This window comes from Panthera leo, chromosome C1, assembly GCF_018350215.1.
Source record: "Panthera leo isolate Ple1 chromosome C1, P.leo_Ple1_pat1.1, whole genome shotgun sequence".
NCBI classification, from domain to species: domain Eukaryota; kingdom Metazoa; phylum Chordata; class Mammalia; order Carnivora; family Felidae; genus Panthera; species Panthera leo.
In genome coordinates, this window is record NC_056686.1 from 158,368,175 (window position 1) to 158,385,749 (window position 17,575).

The window sequence follows — 17,575 nt, forward strand, 5'->3', positions numbered from 1 at the left end:
CCTTCCTCCTTAGTTTCCAAGTTAGAGAAAGCAATTATGAGGCAAGACTTTTCTTTGAACTCAAAGTTTGACCGGGATAATGACTGGAATTAAGTACTAGAGAATCAAAGTGGAAAATGATCTCGTAGGCCTGAAATTACCAGAATTGTTTTATGTGGAGACCAGGGTGTCTGATGTGGCTGTTAAAAGGAAAAAAAAAAAAAAATCTGTCAATGAGATTCTGTTCTTTGAGAAAAGAATTTTACTTTCTCAGTGCTGCTTTTGGTGGCATTTGCCTGTCAGACCTCCCACAAATTGGCCTCTTTATGTTCTGATAAGATGGCTGCTGACCAGCTGTCACTCCAGCCAGAAATGACACAGGCTCCTTGTGCAATTGGCCAGCAGCAGTTAGGAGGGGAAGGTTGGGCTTTTGTGCCTCATCTGTATGCGCCTTCTCTGCCAGATACAGTAGGCACCGTTTGCCAGGTCCATTATGAGAGCAGGAAAGCTTACCCAGCCTAGATCCCCAACCAAGAAATCAACCTGGACAGTGCCCCTGCTAGAAAGCATGCCTCTGGGTCTGTCCTCTGGGTAGGCCATCAAATGCCCGTCTAGACCAGAGGCTCCTCCCATAGCAGCTGATCTGTGGGACCTTAGAGGCCCAGACATGTGAAAGAAATAACTTCCACTTCTAAAGGAAAAAACAAGAGTTAATGATTTTTGAATGTTTACATTAATGGGGCTGCACTGTGTAATATTTAGGAATCCAGACTTTAGGGTGAAACTGTTTGGGTTTGAGTCCTGGCTCTGCCACTTTTCAGCTGTGTGTGTGACTCTTAGGCAAGTCATTGAACCTCCCTGGGCCTCAGTTTCCTTACCTGTAAAATGGGAATAATAGTGACCTCTACCTTTTAAAGTTACCATGAGGATTAGTGAGGGCCTTAGAACACTTCATGGCACATAATAATCCATATATTTGTGTTTGTTAAATGAAAATAATGGAAATTTCCCTAACTTCTGTTCTTAATGAGCCTCCCCTGCCTCCCCAGCCAAATCAAGCTGAATACAGGTACCTGATTTTTTTCTCCTCATTTCTTTTTTCTTAACAGCTGTCAGCTTTTCCTCTTCATGTTAGTTTCCTAGGGCTAACATAACAAGTTACCCCAAACCCTGTAGCATAAAACAACAGAAATGTATTCTCTCACAGTTCAGGAGGCTGGAGGTGCAGAATCAGCAATGTTGATTTCTCCTGGAGGCTCTGAGGGAAAATTCTTTCCATGCCTCTCTCGTAGCTTCTGATGCTTGGCAGTCTTTGGCTTAGACACCCATCGCGTAGCTTTCATTATCATATGCATTCTCCCTGTATCTGTATCTTCACATGGCCTTCTTAGAAGGGCACTAACCATTGGACTGATGACCCAGCTGAATCCAGTATGACCTCATCTTAAACCAGTTACATCAACAAAAACCTTATTTCCGAGTAAGGGCACATTCTGAGGTTGTAGATGGACAGGAATATTGAGAGGACTCTAGTCTACCCAGCTTACCCCCTTAAAGTTTCAGGGTGTTTGTCCATTGTTATCTCTTTTTACTCTTACTCTCTGTATTAATTAGAATGTAAGCTCCATGAGAGCATGGACTATATCTCTTTAAGTATAGTCTGAGGCAGCCAGCCTTGCTTAAAATGGGTTTACTGGACCACCTCAAGAGAATGGAGAGGCATGGTGTCATCAGGCTGGGTGTGGGAAGGTCACGCTTGAGGTAGGAGAGTCACTCAGAAGGAGAGAGACGGAGCAGAAAAAAATTCCTATTTGAGGAAATTAAAAAGGAGAAAAGTCAGAGATTCCAAATATTCTAATATGGTATATCTAGAAGTACTGCCAGCAAATTAGAAATAGCCAGAGTCAGAGGAAGGTGGGGGATGAAAGAGAACAAGGTTTATATCATAGGTCCGAGAAAAAGGAGATGGCACAGAGTTTGTTGACTGCCTCAGGGCAGAGGCTAAAGAATATCTCCTCTATGGGAAGGAGGGACTCTGCTGCCAGTGTGGTTTCTTCTAGAGCCAAGGGACCCAACTGGAAAGAACTAGCCATCTTCAGATACCTGAGGTAGTCTGAGATGGTGGAACATCTTCAAACCATCATGACCTTGAGGGTCATGGAGAATGGAAGAGACGTGACAGCCAAGATAAACCCTTCAGTATTTTTCCACCCAAGGCATGAGCTGTTTTGGTAGAGAGGTATTTAGGTGTTTATCAACATGAGCCAAACTAACTGGACAATGAAAAGCTGCAATTGTGATAGTCCTCAACCAAGTAGAATGTGTAGTCTCTCTTTTCCGTGATGGCATTATTGGTTGTCAAGCCAGGACAATTAAAGAACAGGGCTATAAGATGAAAGGAAAGGACAGACTTGCCTGAGGGGTAGAGATGTGGAGGGAAGGAGGAGACCTTGTCCCTCCTTTTACTTCCCTGATGGTACACCTGAAAAGGAAATAGGAAAGCCACCTGGTTGTCAAACCAGCCGCCCTGGCCTGGTGCACTTAAGACTTCTATTTGTCACCCAGCTCCCTATTTGACTAATGCAATCAGTGAGACAGAGGTTACCTGAATTACCAATGTCACCAAGCTACTAGGAAGTCCAACCAGAACAGTTATCAATTCTCCTGTTTTCTACAACTATGCCCTTTCCAACCACACTGTATTAAATCTTAAAAATAAGTGCCAAATCTGTTGATGATATTTATCACCTTGGAGCCTCAAACTGTAAGACAAATGTGGGTTTCGCTAGCCACGTGATGTCACCCACTTTGGTAATTCATCCAGGTATGGGAGCATAACCTTGGTAAGTTACTCCTTTGTTTCATTCCACAGAGCACCTTTCAGGCCAAAGCACTGATCTGCAGCCTGCTGTTGCAGGGGACACCAAGGAAAGTGCCCACGTTCAAGACTGTAGTGAGCTTGGTGACCACACAGGTAGGATCATTAGAGGTTTGGGAAGGGTGTCCTATAGTTAGAGACGTTCCATAGCTGAAAATGATTGCCTGATATAGTGATCTGTTTTTCTGTAGGTGACAGCTGATTAAGTGCAGGGACAGCTTTACAAAGGACCCCATAGGTGATTTCACGGAAGGGAAGGAGTAAAGGGAGATAAGCTCAGCTTCTCTGCAGCTGCTCCTTCTGCCCTCTGACCTGTTTACTGGGGAAACTGGTCTAGTTGTGGCTCTCCTTACTGATAGCCTCTTTTCAACTCCTCCTCTCGGAGTAGACCCTGACACATTTCTGTCTGACTCATGTTGGGACTTATGAAAGTTCAACTTCTTAAGATCTTTCTGTGATCCTGACATTGGTAAATAGACCTCAGACTAATCAAGAACATTTATGGTGGGAAGGAGCACCGTGGACAAGAACTTAAAACTCAAGGTCTAAGCCCTCCATCGGTTAACATCCTCGTAAAATGAGAGAATTAGACTAAATTCGTGGTTTTTAAATATTGAAAAAATATTGGAATCTTCCCTTTTTGCAGTTTGAAGTTTCCTGGACTTCTGCTGCAAGAAGAAACTATGATTTTCAAAAATATGGCCCTTAATGCTAATGCCAGCGTTTTCTAAAAAGTGAGGATGAGTTGCCCCAGATTTTCCACTAGAGTTTGCAGTTACAGGGTATCAGCAAGGAGTTTCTGGGCACATCTGGCTCCTTTGGAATTGGCCATGCAGCCTATTTTTCGAGGAAGTACAGAACTGGGACTTCACCTTGGAGCAGGGAGGTTAGGGAGTAAGAGAGAAGGAGAAGAGGGAGAGCCCAGGGAGCAACAGTGTTTCCTGAATTTGAGGAGACTTTGGGGTGGAGACAATGACACCCTTTTCGTTTTCAAAAATAGGATGCCTAGCTCTTACTGACTCATGGTCTAGACCCTTTCTCCGTAGCAGAAGTCACAAATAGGAGGTCTTCTGGTGTAATCAGCACACAGATGTGTTTTGTTTGACCAGATACAGTGTTTGTTTGTTTGTTTTTTTAAACTTTGAACCCAAATCTCTTTAGGTGGGTCATATATTTTCTGCTTCACCACAAACCCTAACACCCCCCCCCCCGCCCCCGCCACCCTCTTGGCCTGACAGTGCACACATTCTTGTTACCTGAGTGACCCCAAAGGCATTTGACTTTGCACTGCCTGCTCTGGTGTTTTCAGCCATATCTTCTCCATTTTATTCCAAAATGGTCCAGTGGAGAATTGGCTTGATTTTCCTGGGAAATATGAATGGTTCATTGAGCTCAATCCGACTTTGGAAGGATTCGACTCCTTCAGAGAAGGAGTCCCAGCATTACTTTATTTCATTAAACCAGAACACTCAGGGATGCTTCTTTGAGGAAATGAGAATCCATATCTGGAGAAGCTTCTGTTGTCACTCCTGGATGTACTCAAGTCTGCAATTCAAGCTCTTCATTGTTCAGCCACGTCACTGGTGTCATTCCTTTTAAGTTGATCTGTTTACTTAGAATGGACCACCTTATTTTACCTTTCTGTTTTTCTCCATATCTTCACTTTTCCAATCTCCTTGTGTAGCAATTAATTTGCCAAAGAGATGCAGATGATTCCAGCTGTCACCAGGACATAGTTAAAAATATTTGACAATACTGAGTTTTGCTCTGAACTCAATAGTTTGATAGTCTCCTTCTTATTTAAGTTTATCTCTTTACTCTGACTCAAATCCTTCTCCCTGCTCTCCAGGCAAAGCTGGAGGATGGAGAACAGACTTCATCTAAGCTTTATTAAGAATATTCTGTAAGTTTTCTGTTTGATTTTTATACTTCAAATAACTCTTAAAAATCAATATTTTGATGACTGAAGTGTAAATGAATAAGAAACATGGAATAAGTTTTCCCTTCAATTACATGAACAGAAATTCTATGGGTTTTTATTGTAAATCCAGGCAAAGTAACTAGGGGCATCTGCTAAGTTCCAGGTGAAGATGTGGAAGCTTCCTCTCTGGGGAAAAACATGGCACCTTCCTCTGGAGAGTCCCCAACCAAAAGGGGCTTGGTGATCTTTCCTTGCTTTGTTTTTTCCTCTCTGAATCTATTGAACTGCTGTTGCTCCTTTTTATTCTGAAGATCTCAGATGGGTGGAGACAACAACAATCTCAGCTTTCCACGTGGGTGATACCGGCTGGGCTTTGATCAGTGCATGGTAGCTCTTGGTCCAGCTGAATTGGGCCAGAGCACAAGGTTAAAGATTATTCCCATCAATGGTCCTTCTTAATAAGCAAACAGAGTTATCTGTGCCCTGAAGTGGGCTCCTCTTTCTTCTTTTTATGTCACTTCTTGCTTTTATGTTGCTTACCACGGTATTACAAGTAAGCGTAGGCCTAACAGTGTTTTGGAATCTCCAGGAAGGGGAAACCTGCCTGGTCCTCTACTGGGAGGAGTTGGTCAATCAAGAGATGGGAGGGAAGGCAGGGAAGGGAAGTTAATGAAATTCTAAAAAGCTGCAGATATTTTTCTTAATTTCTTTTTTGTCTTCTTTTAACATTGTTGTTTCCCTGTCTGGTCATGATGTTTTTTGTGTGATAATAAAAATGTAATAATATTCCATTTAAAATTTTTGTCTTTATCCTTTGGTGTTTATAGCAATAATAATAACAACAACAGATGGTCTTATCTACCGTTGATAGCTCGAAGAATTACATTTCTTCTACACAAAAGATATTTGTCTAAGGAACCAAACTAATAACATAGAATCAGAGCGTAGTCTTCCCAGAATAGACAACATAAAACAATTGATTTCTGTATTTATTTTTCTGCACTGTATCTTTGTCATGCTATGTGTTCTGTCATTATAATTTCAACCTTATACATTTTATGCATCTTCTACAGTATGTCACAGTTGCCAAATTTATAAATTATCTTCACTGTTTATATTTTGGTTTGGATGCTTTTAGAGCATCTGAAATGAGGATACCAAATAGGTGCAGTCTCTCTTGATTAGTAGTGACTGTGTGAGACTGTAAATGCTCAGCCCTGACCACAGGTTAAATCATCCAGAGAGTTTCTTGAAATTGAAGCCAACCCCACCCCACCCTGGGTCAGTTTCAGAATCTGTAGGGGCTGGGCTCAGGCATACTTAAAAATCTTCCCTGGGTGATTTGAATATACAACTAGGATTAAGAACCATTGATCTGGAGCATTGTCTGTCAAACTTCAGCACGGATCAGGATCACCTTGAGGGCTTGTTAAAAACACAGGTTGCCAGCCCCTCCCCCACTCCCTGGACATTCTGATTCAGTAGGTCTGGGGTGGTGCCCAAGAATTTGCATTTCTAACAAGTTTCTAAGCGATGTTGATGCTTCATGGGTTGTCCCTATCAAGTCGTGATCACGTGGCATCTGCACTTTGGGAAACACTGATGTAAAGCATGTTAGGAAGGACCTTGAAGATAAATTAAGGTTTAGTGGAAAAGAGGGGCATGATTGATTAGTTACAGCTGGGCTGCCAGGGTCACTGAAAGGAGGAATTGTATTTGTTACCCCCACTCTTGAGAAACTTACTGGTAAACTGTCCTCATTCACAATGTAGAAATGGGTTACTCTAGGAATGATTCCCTGTTTACAGTCAGTCCTACCCACATTGTGACAATCCATTCCTTGACCTACCATCTGTATCAGCAGGCCGCCCTGTCCTGCTGTCTAGGACCGGAAGCTGGTCTGCTGTCTCGCCCAGTGCCCTTCTTGCTGCCACCATTGCAGTCTACCTCACCTGGGGGCCACTGAGCTCAGTCCGTTACCTCTGTTGCCAGAGAAAGGTAGCTTGTTTTCCCAAAACCATGAATGATTTTACCCAACTTGCTGGCTGGGATCACAAAACAGGTCAGTTTTGATGACATGTCATAGACAAAGGCTGTGGAACAGCAGGAGGGGCAGGAGAGAGGTGCTACGGAGTGTAGACGTGTTCTAAAACCTAACCCTGCCTATTTCTGAGCTTGTCCATAGATCTCTAAGGATTTTGTTTGTCTTCTTGTTTGTTTTCTCTCAGTTCTAAGGGGCTCTATAGATCGTAAAGTCATCCCACAAACAGAATTCAACAATGGCCATGAAGATACTTCAAGCAACCCTCCTGCTATCACTGAGAAAAATTGGTGAGTCTTATCTATAAGCATTCCCAATCTTAAACTCAGGTGCTCTGTTCCAATGGACACTGAAACAGAGCTACTTCAAACAGTGTTTTGGTGAGTTGGAGACAGTGGAGCCAAAAAGTGTTTTTTATCAGATTCTCCCAGGTCAGACGTCATTACTCTGTGGGCAAAAGTCTTTATTCTACAGCGCAACCTGAGCGCAGTCCCGCTATTTGGGTTCTCTTCATGGCAAAACAGGTAGTTGCCTGATGAACCTTAACAGATTCTCTCAACTGGGGACAGTTTTGCCTCTCTTCCCTACTTCCCCCCCCCCCCCACCCCCCACCCCGGGACACTCAACAATGTCTGGAGATATTTTTGGTTGTCACAACTCTAGGGGGAGGAGGTGTACTAATGCCATCTAGCGGGTGGAGGCCAGGGATAGTGCCAAACAGCCTACCAGGCACAGCACAGCCCCCTCACGACAATGAGTTGTCCAGCCCCAAATGACAGTAGTTCCGAGACTGAAAAAGCTTGGTTTACGCTGAAGCAAAAAGGGAGCATCAATTCCTATTTACCCACAGTTTCTAGTCAAATATAATTCAGAGTAGAGCATTACAGCCCAGGGCCGCAGCACCCCATCTTCAGTGTACCTAGGAACTGCTCGGGTCTGCAGAGACCAGTATCTCTGCCAAATGGAGGCTCATGTCACTCTAAGTCAGACCAGACAAGGCCATGACATCAAGCACTGGACACTCAAGGAGCTCCTAGGCTAGGCCTCCTATTCTTCACAGAAAACTCCCTAACCTACCCTTACCCAGAAAAGGTTTTCAGGCCCTGTCACACATGTCACCAGGAAGAGGACACAACCACAGGAAGGAGTGGACCGTGGCAAAAGGAAGGTCTAACTAGAATGAAGCTTATCTTTCTTCTTTTCCTCTAAATTGGTTGTAGGGACTTTTCATTAATAGTTTACTCCAGGGGTGCGTGGGTGGCTCAGTCGGTTGAGCGTCCGACTTAGACTCAGGTCATGATCTCACAGCTCGTGAGTTCGAGCCCCGCGTCGGGCTCTGTGCTGACAGCTCGGAGCCTGGAGCCTGCTTCGGATTCTGTGTCTCCCTCTCTCTCTGCCCCTAACTCACTCATATTCTGTCTCTGTCTCTCTCAAAAATAAATAAACATTAAAAAAAATTTTTTTTAAGAAGTGTACTCCAGGATTTGGAGAAAGAAGCAGATCACTAGAAAGTTCTTTGCATCACTTGGAAAAAGAAGTGGTTTTGATTTGTACTTTTTAAAAATATTTCTTAATCTCTTGAGGCTTCTTATTAATATTTTTGAGACTTGACAAATTATCAATACTTCTCTAATGGTCTCAAACTGTTGTTGGACTGCTTATAAAGTAGACTACTTTCCCAGTAGGATAGCTCAGCCAAGGGTACTTGAGGGAATATTATAGAACATAATACTAGATACTCTATACTAGAATAACAAACTTTAGAATTTCTGATGCAGCAGAAAGATCACTGAACTTGGCAGGTGGAAGACTTGGGTTCTGGTCCTAGTTAGTGCTGACATTTTCCAGCTGTTAGACCTTGGACAAGTCAGTGAACTAATTTGGTCAATGCCTCTAACTGCCTGACTCCCCTCAACCTCAGCTGGTGACTGACTTTAACATACGGTATCAGGACAGCTGTAAGCCAACTTCACCTTCACTTCCCTCCACCTCAGAATCTCTCTTTCTCTTCAGCTATTCTTTCTTCCTTTGCTCCCATCTCAAAAGGCTACAGGTCCCTCCTTGCACAGGTGAATGCCTTCATTGTGGCCCTGCCCTCATCATTTAGCCCGCCCTGGCGTTCTCTCTCTAGTGTCTTTCTCCTTTTTGCTTATACTTCTCTCCATTTTGCAAAAAAGGCCGCTCTTGGCCCTGGCTTCCCTCTTGTTACTTTTACCATCACACTTCCTCAGACTAACATCCTGGTCTGGGGCCTCATTCCCTCCCCCACCACCCTCCTTAATCCTGAAATCCGATCTGATCTGTGCCCTCCCTTTGTCTCCACAGTTGCTCTTGGGAAGTTCAGCTCCCAGTTCCTAGAGCCTTGTCTTCGTCAGACTCTGCAGCATCAGTTCCGTGGGCTGTGCTGTCCTCAAATTGCCCTCATCCGTGGCTGTCTGCAGCATTGCAGGCTTCAGGTTCTTCCTCTAAGACATCCTGGTCTCTGCCTTCTCTGGCCCCATCATGCTCTTCCACCCACCATTGGAATGGGGCAGCCCTCCAAGCCCTTGACTTTCTTTCTTCTTTATTCCTCACCTGAGTGATATCCTGTCTCGCTGGTATGTTCTGTTATCACCCGACTCTCAGCTGAGTGAGCACAGTTCTTGGGATTCTGTTCGGCTGACCATGTTCTGATTTCCACACCAGGGCCTCAGCAGAAAAGTTCCCACCAAAGCACCTTTTCTGCCTGACCCCTCTGCCCCCACTCTTGTGAGTTGAATAAACACTCTGGTGACCTAGCCTTGAAACCTGGCAGCCATTTTTGATCCCTACCTCTCATTTAACTCCACCTCCAATCATTTTCTTAGCATCCTTCTCTGGTCCAGCCCTACCATTATCTTGTTCTCTCTCCCTCTCTCCCTTTTCTCTTCTTTATAGACCAGCTTTTATTTCTGACACCTGATCAATTATCCTAAAGTATATTCTGGCTTTTCAAAGAACTTTAATGGCTTCCCATTTTAGACCAAAAGAGGTTCAGACTTCTCAGTCTGCCATGTCAAGTCTCTTTGTGTCTTGCTCTGCTTTGTCTTCCAGACTCACCTCCAGTACGTCCCTATATGCACCCTGTGGGGTCAGACTTACCGTTTTGCCAATGTAACTACCTCTGTTCTCTCTGCTCATGCCTTTCTGTTCAGTTCTTAGCTATCTCATCAAGACACATGGTCATATCCCTTCCCTCTATGAAGACCTTAATTCTCTTCAATGCTCCTTGAATCTTTGTAGTCCATTTTTAACAGTGCTACTCAGAATGCTGGTTCACAACAAGATAATGAGTTCATATCAGAATGTCAATCAACCCACTGCTTTCTTCATCGAGGAAGTCTGGCTATGAAAAAAATATCAGCAGAGCTAAATAATGTACTTGGTAATAAACTGATTTACATTCTGGCACAAGCTCCTTATGACATTGAGTGAGTAGGAACAGCTCACAGACAGGGTCCTAGGACCACACTTTGGTTTATCACTCTCTGTCGCTTCACATATTGCCTGGTGGTGTGGTTGACTGTGTGCTAGGAGGTCAGCTTCTCATAAGTGAGGGTTGAATCTTATTTCTTTCTGTTTCCAATACACGCAGTAGGTACTCAATATGTTTATTGAGCTGACATCCAAGGCCACTCTTAGAGCTCAGATTTTTACGAAATAAATGTTTTTCCTGCTCAGTCTTTGGGTAGGGGCAGCAACAATAGGATCCAGAATAATTCATTAGATAGGGTGTCAAGATATGCCTGCCCCAGGGGGTTAGGGGTCTCATTTTGCCCTCTGTGTTGATGGTCACCTCAGTGCCCTGTGGATCAACCCAGGGGTTGACAGGAAGGAAACTGGGGAGAGCAACAGGGGAAGAGATGGGCAGGCAAAGAAGAAAGCTGAGTCATGCCAATGATGATGCTCTTAGCAGCAATTAACAGACCTTCCAACCAATATGTTTAAGAATCCCTTGAGATAAAGGTCTGAAGACAAAAGTTCCAGTGCTGGCTCAGTTGCTCAGGGATGTCATTAAGGAGGTAGGCCTTTTCATCTCTTTGCTATTTTCAGTGCATCAGCGTGCCCCTACTTATGGTTGCAAGGTGGCTGAAGCAGCACTAAAGCAATAGTTACTCACGTGGCAGTGTCCAAAGCAGAAAGGAAGAGGTGGATGGGAAGTGGGTGGGGTTCTCCTCAGGAGTCTCTCTCTGTTCGTCAGGATGGAAGCCTTTCCCAGAAGTCCCTAGGACACTCTCCTCTCATCTCACTGGCCAGAATCTGCCAGGGAGCTACAAGGAAAGCTGAGAACATGAGCATGGGAATTTTCAGCTTCTGCAAATAGGCTGTAGGCAAAGAAGAAAGGGGTTGGAGAACCAACCAACAAAATGTGCCAGAAGAGTCCTGAAGTAGTAGTGATGGGATCAGACAGGTACTAGGGAAAGGTAAAGAGAAGGCAAAATCAGAGGGAAGAGCTCATAAGGAAAACCCAAACCTGACAAGAACTATTGCTGAGAATAAGAACAACATAATCCTTCAGAGTCACTCGACATTTGTTGTGAGTCCAGGTCCTTTTCCAGTTATCTCACGTGATTCTTATCCAAGCCTTTTGGCTGGCATTACTGACCCGTCTTATGGATAAGTAAACCAAACTGGGAAGGCCAAGACTGTAGTCCCCAAAGCTTGCCTAGAGACCAGTGCTGCGTTGGATGTATCAGATTTACCTAGTCCTGCCCCTAATCAGCTAGTCTGGAGGGGTCACACACACAGTGTCACACAGAGAATAAATGGCAGGTCGCGTTTGAAACCAGAGCTTCTCTCTCCAGCAATAAAAACAACTAACATTTGGCATTTATTAACAAATTTGGGGCACTATATTAAGTGTTCTGCATGTACTACCTTATTTAATCCTTAGATTACCCTATGAAAGAGGTACACATTGTATAATTTCTGACGTTACGGTATTACAAGTGATTTGCTTTCTGGTGGTGGAGTCTGGAGAAGACATGCGGAAATCGCACCTCTCAAGGGGAAGGAAAAGAAGGAAGAACAGGTCATCAGCCTCAGATCTCAAGTGGCTGAAGGAGAAAATGTGTTTGGTGTCCACCACATCTTTGCATCCTTCAGTGACACTATTGTCCAGGTCACTGATCTTTCTGGCAAGGAAACCATCTGCTTTGTGACTAGTGAGATGAAGGTGAAGGCTGACCGAGATGAGTCCTCTCCCTTTGCTGCCATTTTGGCTGCCCAGGATGTAGCCCAAAGGTACAAGGAGCTGGGCACCGCTTCCCTCCACATCCAACTCCAGGCCACAGGAGCAAATAGGACCAAGATCCCTGGCCCTGGAGCCCAGTCAGCCCTCAGAGCCATTGTCCACTCAGGAATGAAGATCGGGCAGATTGAGGAAGCCACCCCCATCCCCTCTGATAGCACCTGTAGGAAGGGGGGTTGCTGTGGTCACCGTCTATGAACAGGATTTCTCAAATTATTGTTTTCTGTTAATAAATTGCCTTTGTATAAGCTTTAAGAAAAAGATAAGTAATTTGCCAATATTGCCCAGTAAAGTGACAGAGTCAGGATTTGGACGCAGGCCTTCTGACTCCAGAGCTGACACTTTTAAGTTACTGATACATTCTGCTGCCTGTCTAGGTTCCAGGTTCCAAATGCTTAGCCCATGGCTTTTTCTGCTCTGTGCTCTCTATAAATGTCATTGTGACAAATCTTAAATCACAACCAGCTAAGGGAAAAACCCTGGTGGGCATAAAACCGTCATCCTGTGATTGGTGGAGAGAACTCCAGCACCGAATTCTTGGGATTAAAGCCTCATGGAGAAGATGCTCCCATCTGTGCATGAGGGGGTGGGGGCTAACTTGGCTAGGGAGAAGGCAGCTTCAGGTTGAAAGGAGAAATCAGTGGTTGGTGTGGCCCTTCTCCGCTCCGCTTCCTACATGAGCCTGTAACTGTGTACAGTGAATGGCAGAAAGGAAATAGTCTTTTATGTCATGAGGCTTTGTTCCCATGATGGTAATCCTCTATTTTAATGCTGATAAGTACAATAGTGAGGATTATGCTCCTTAATTTAATTTGGCCTGCATATGGCAAAGCTCTTGCCAGGCTTTTATTTGACATTCTTTAGCACAGCTAGCCTGTTGTTATATAACAAGAAGCCCCTATAACGGAGGCAGGAGGTTGATAATGCTGGTGCACATGTTTCTACCCGGCAGCTCGTTACACACCTCCAGAGAAACCGCTTCCTTGTGGGCCACTTCAGGGAGGATTCGGACTCCGAGTGACGGGAATCTTCATGACTCAGGCAGCTCGAGGAGAGCTGGCACCTCGCAAGAGGGGAAAGCGAGCACATATTTCTCCCACTCTGGGGCTTGGAGCCAATTGGGCTGACCTCAGAATGGATGAGCCAGAGAAACAGCCTCCCAGTCAGGGCCAACTGTGGGCCAGATCTTCATGTGGGCTGTAAAAGTACAGATTGCCACGTATCTTGACACACACACTGCGTGGGGGGTCCCCGCAGAAATATGTGGCAGTGCTAAGAAGATTAAACAAAACAAAACTTTCCTTATGTATCGGGAGGAACTTTCCTCTCCCACCCTTCAGTTCCCGTGCTCCTTTTTCCTTCCACTTCTGTTTCTCCCCCTCCGGAAGCCGGTGCCCTCCAGCCAAGTGCCTACTGCCAGGGCCAAGTTAATGCACTAGGCATTAGAGGAACTTGGACACCGAAGGAGGGTGGCGGCAGATATGGGCGCAGTGGTAGAGGTGGTGGCCTTCTTCTAGGAAGTGCTCGTGATGTGGGAGATACGCTGTGTGTTATCTCCTTTGGGTAGAAAGCAGATGGGCCTTGGTGACAGTCCTGAATTTAAATCATGGTTCAGCTTCTTATGAACTACGAGTCTTCGGTCAAATTCCTTCGTCTTTCTGAAACTCGGTGTCCTGGGCTGCAGAAAGGGCGTGATTGTGAGGATTGGAGATGATCTCTGCGAGGGAACTAGCATAGCTCTAGACGCATGGTAAATGCTCACGGGATGGTAACACGCTGCTGTTGGTTATGGTGATGGAAGTGGTAGCAACAGTAGTCTGTGCAAGCTAGCCTGAGGTGAAGAGTCAAGGCTCCTCTGGCTTAGCTGTAGGGCTTTAGACTAAAATACGCATTGAGGATTCCAGCACTTTAGAAACTTTGCACAGCCCTCACTCTCTGCTTTAACGTGAGGGTCATATTTTATTTTCTTGTGTTCCTGGCTTTTATGTCAGGGATAAACGTGAGGTTGAGTTTGGGCCCGACTCACCCTTGCCAATATGACCAGGGTTTCACTGGCACAGCCTCAAGTGGTAACTTCCAGAGCTTACTCGATTGTTAGGGCCTTCTTGGAGTTTCTTGATTTTTAAAGTACTAATTGGTCACATTTATTTTCAAACCGTTTTTGAAGCCAGAAATCTTATCATCAGCTGAAAGGAGCTTCAAGGAAAAATCTGTTTTGAGTTATATTTTTCCTTGTGGAGTTGCTTATGGCTGTACATAAATATTTATCCGAACTATTTCAACAAACCTTAAATCATCAGTGGATCAGTGATCCTTATGCAAAAGACCCTTTTAGAAGGATTGTGGATGTCAAGAATGTCAGCAGTCCAAGTTCTTTTTGGAGGACCAGATTCCAAAGGCTAGTGCCCTCTTTTAAAATTATCTGGAGCTGTTTGGTGATTTTCAGTATGTCTTTTGTTTTCCTGTTTCTGTATACCTGTCCATGCTATTCCTCCTGAATAGAATTTCCTTGCCAGTTCTTTCTTTACCTGGAATATTTTACTCATCCTTCACGCTATCACCCATGTGGCACCTCGTGCAGGGTTTTGAAACAGACTAGAGCTAGGAGAAGACCATCCCAGGTGGGAGAAAGAGTGAACAATGGTCCAGAGGCATGATGTGCAGGGGGCACAACAAGAAGGCGAGGTGTCCAGTGGGATGAAGGCAGAGGGTGTGGTGGGAGGGACGTGATGCGGGGAGAACTATAACGGGCAATAAAGCAGATAGGAGCCAAGATGTGGGAGGCTTAAAGATGCACAAAATGTTTTGGACCATATTCTATAAGCTGAAAAATGTACACATACAGTCATTGAGTAGAATATGGTCTGCAGACGTATTTGGGTTGGCCTGAACAATGTTTTTAAAATTCTTAATTTAGTTTCCAACTTATAAAAATAGAAAGACTTCATGGAACAATTCAGATTTCTGATCGCTTTAAAAAATTGTTGTATCTAGCAGCAGTCTGCTGGGACCGAGTAGAGGGTGTCTTCCATTGATTCCTACTCACAGACTGCTTAATTCATGGCCTGGCCCCACCAGCATCTGAGTTTGACTCCTGTCCACTGTGTTCAGGGGCACCATGCAGGCAGAGGAAGCAGTTTAGGCTATGGACTCTGGAGCCAGATTGCTTCTGTCTAGGCTCAGGTCCGTGTCCAACTAGCTCAGTGACCTTGGGCAAGTTAAACCATGTCTAATAATGGTACCTATCTCCTATAACCATTGTGAGAATAAATTATAGGAAATGTTTAGAAGACTACCAGACGTGTAGTAAATGCACAGAAATGTTAACTGTTATTACTATAATCTATATGTGATAATAAACTCCAGGGTTGAAACTGTCACTCATTTCTGGATAACAGCCGAATCTGGATCTTGGGCCATTATAAGCATAAGGGTAATTGATGAACGGATGAATGAATTTTTACTTCTGTTGGATCCAAAGCTAAATTTAATTAGTTTTCCCTCAAGAAATGCTTCTTATTTATGTTGAGTTTGACTTCAACATAATAATTGATTTTTGATAAAGTAGGAATCTGGCTTTCTCAGAAACCCAACAGTGCTAACAAAATAAGTGAACGGAAATGTTAACATCGTCTCATTTTTCTGTAATGGATCTAACTTCCTAACTCAGAAATGAGACCTGGGGTGCCTGGGTGGCTCAGTCAGTTAAGCATTGGACTTTTGATCTCAGCTCAGGTCTTGATCTCAGGGTCATGAGTTCAAACCCTGCAATGGGCTGCATGCTGGGTGTGAAGCCTACTTAAAAAAAAATTAAGACCCAAGTTTGGGAAGATGCTTAATTATGTGTTTTCTTTATGAAGCAGAGTTATTGGCAGGTAACTGCCTATGGTTACTATCTTAATTTAGAGTTAGCTGCTAGGATCCAGACATAGTGAACTTAAGCAGAAATATTAGAACACATTTTTTGAAGTTTGTTTATTTATTTTGAGAGAGAGCGAGAGACAGAGAGAAAGCGGGTGGGGGAGGGGCAGAGAGAGAGAGAGAGAGAGAGAGACAGAATCCCAAGCGGGCTCTGTGTTGTCAGCACAGAGCCTGATGCTGGACTCGAACTCACAAACCATGAGATCATGACCTGAGCTGAGATCAAGAGTCAAAATATTTGACTGAGCCACCCCAGCACCGTGCTGTTAGAACACATTTTTGACTTGGGTTCTCTGACCACCCCCACCCACACACGAGATCCACACTTCAAGTCAGTGTTTGGGGCCTGGTGTCTCAGACAAACATGGAGCATCTCCAGAAATGGTTTGGACAGTTTGACGTGAGAACCAATTTCGGTGTGTTCGACATAACCTCATGTATAGCCGCAGTTACCGCATCACCCACCGAGGCCTTAAATGTGATCCCCTGTGGACACATCAGCAAGTGATGCTGTCAGCGAATGATGGCATGAGCTCTGTGGAGTTGACCTGCAATGTTGGATTTACTTTCTTTCTGGAAAACCTGCACATTTACAGAGAACTTTGGTCCAGTGAAACTTAATTTTATTTGGATAAATATCATCTAAAACTGAATGATATGTTCAGTTTATACTGAAAGGTGGAAGTTGCTCTTTCACTTTATACTTTAAGTAGCAAATAACTCCCCCCCCCTTATTTTTTTTATAAAAAATCAACTGTTCAGAATGATAACCTGTACTTTTACTAAAGAAATCTCCATCTCTCTTTAGCTCTCTCCTTTTCCTTCTTTCTTTCCTTTTCTTCTCTCTCAGTTTCTGTTTGTCTCTCTCCGTATACAATTGATACCTACATCCCTAAAGTTCTGGTTTCTAATCTAAAGGCCAGTTTCAAGGAACGACAAAATTTGGCAAATTCTTCTGACCGTTTCATCATCCCTTGCTCCCGTCCTACATTACCCATTTTGTGAGTGTAGGAAATTCTAGAAATTCAGTACATCTCTGATACCTACTTTGCTTGTATCCTCATCCATACCTTTGCTATGTTCAGGCTCAGAGTGAGTTTTTGGCAAAAATACCTTTGCAGAGCACCTGGGTGGCTCAGTCGGTTAAGCGTCTAACTCTTGATTTCAGCTCAGGTCATGATCTCACAGTCATGATATCGAGCCCCACATCAGGCTCCATGCTGGGTATGGAGCCTGCTTAAGATTCTCTCTCTCCCTTTCTTATACCCTTCCCCATGCTTGTTCTTTCTCTCTCTCTCTCTCTCTCTCTCAAAAAAAAAAAAAATCTTTGCATATTGAGCCTATTTTGAAAGAAAAAACAAACTTGAGAAAAGAAAACTTGTTCAAGATGAAAATATTGCAGGAAACAAAATTTGTGTAAAAATGAATTCTAGATAAAAGTGTTTTATCATCAATACTTAAGGAAACCTAGATTATAATCTTACAGGTTGAAGGAAGAATAACTTTATATATTTCCACAGCCTTGTTAACTTTATTTCATTTTCTTTGGGTTAAAAGGAAAAACAG

General features: G+C 43.9%; 2 protein-coding genes across 2 annotated transcripts in view; both read left to right on the forward strand.

Moving 5' to 3' along the window:
* The window catches only part of MYO3B (myosin IIIB), a 226,165-nt gene that overhangs the window by 100,666 nt on the left and 107,924 nt on the right, over positions 1-17,575 (forward strand). Inside the window, exons 18-19 of the mRNA XM_042949071.1 lie at positions 2,852-2,953; positions 7,007-7,109. Of these exons, the coding sequence (XP_042805005.1) occupies positions 2,852-2,953; positions 7,007-7,109 (205 nt within the window). The remainder of the gene's footprint in view (positions 1-2,851; positions 2,954-7,006; positions 7,110-17,575) is intronic.
* On the forward strand, positions 11,205-12,286 carry LOC122227869 (40S ribosomal protein S14-like). Its single transcript, XM_042952594.1, has 2 exons — positions 11,205-11,248; positions 11,788-12,286. Exons 1-2 carry the CDS (start codon positions 11,205-11,207, stop codon positions 12,284-12,286), a joined length of 543 nt encoding a protein of 180 aa, XP_042808528.1.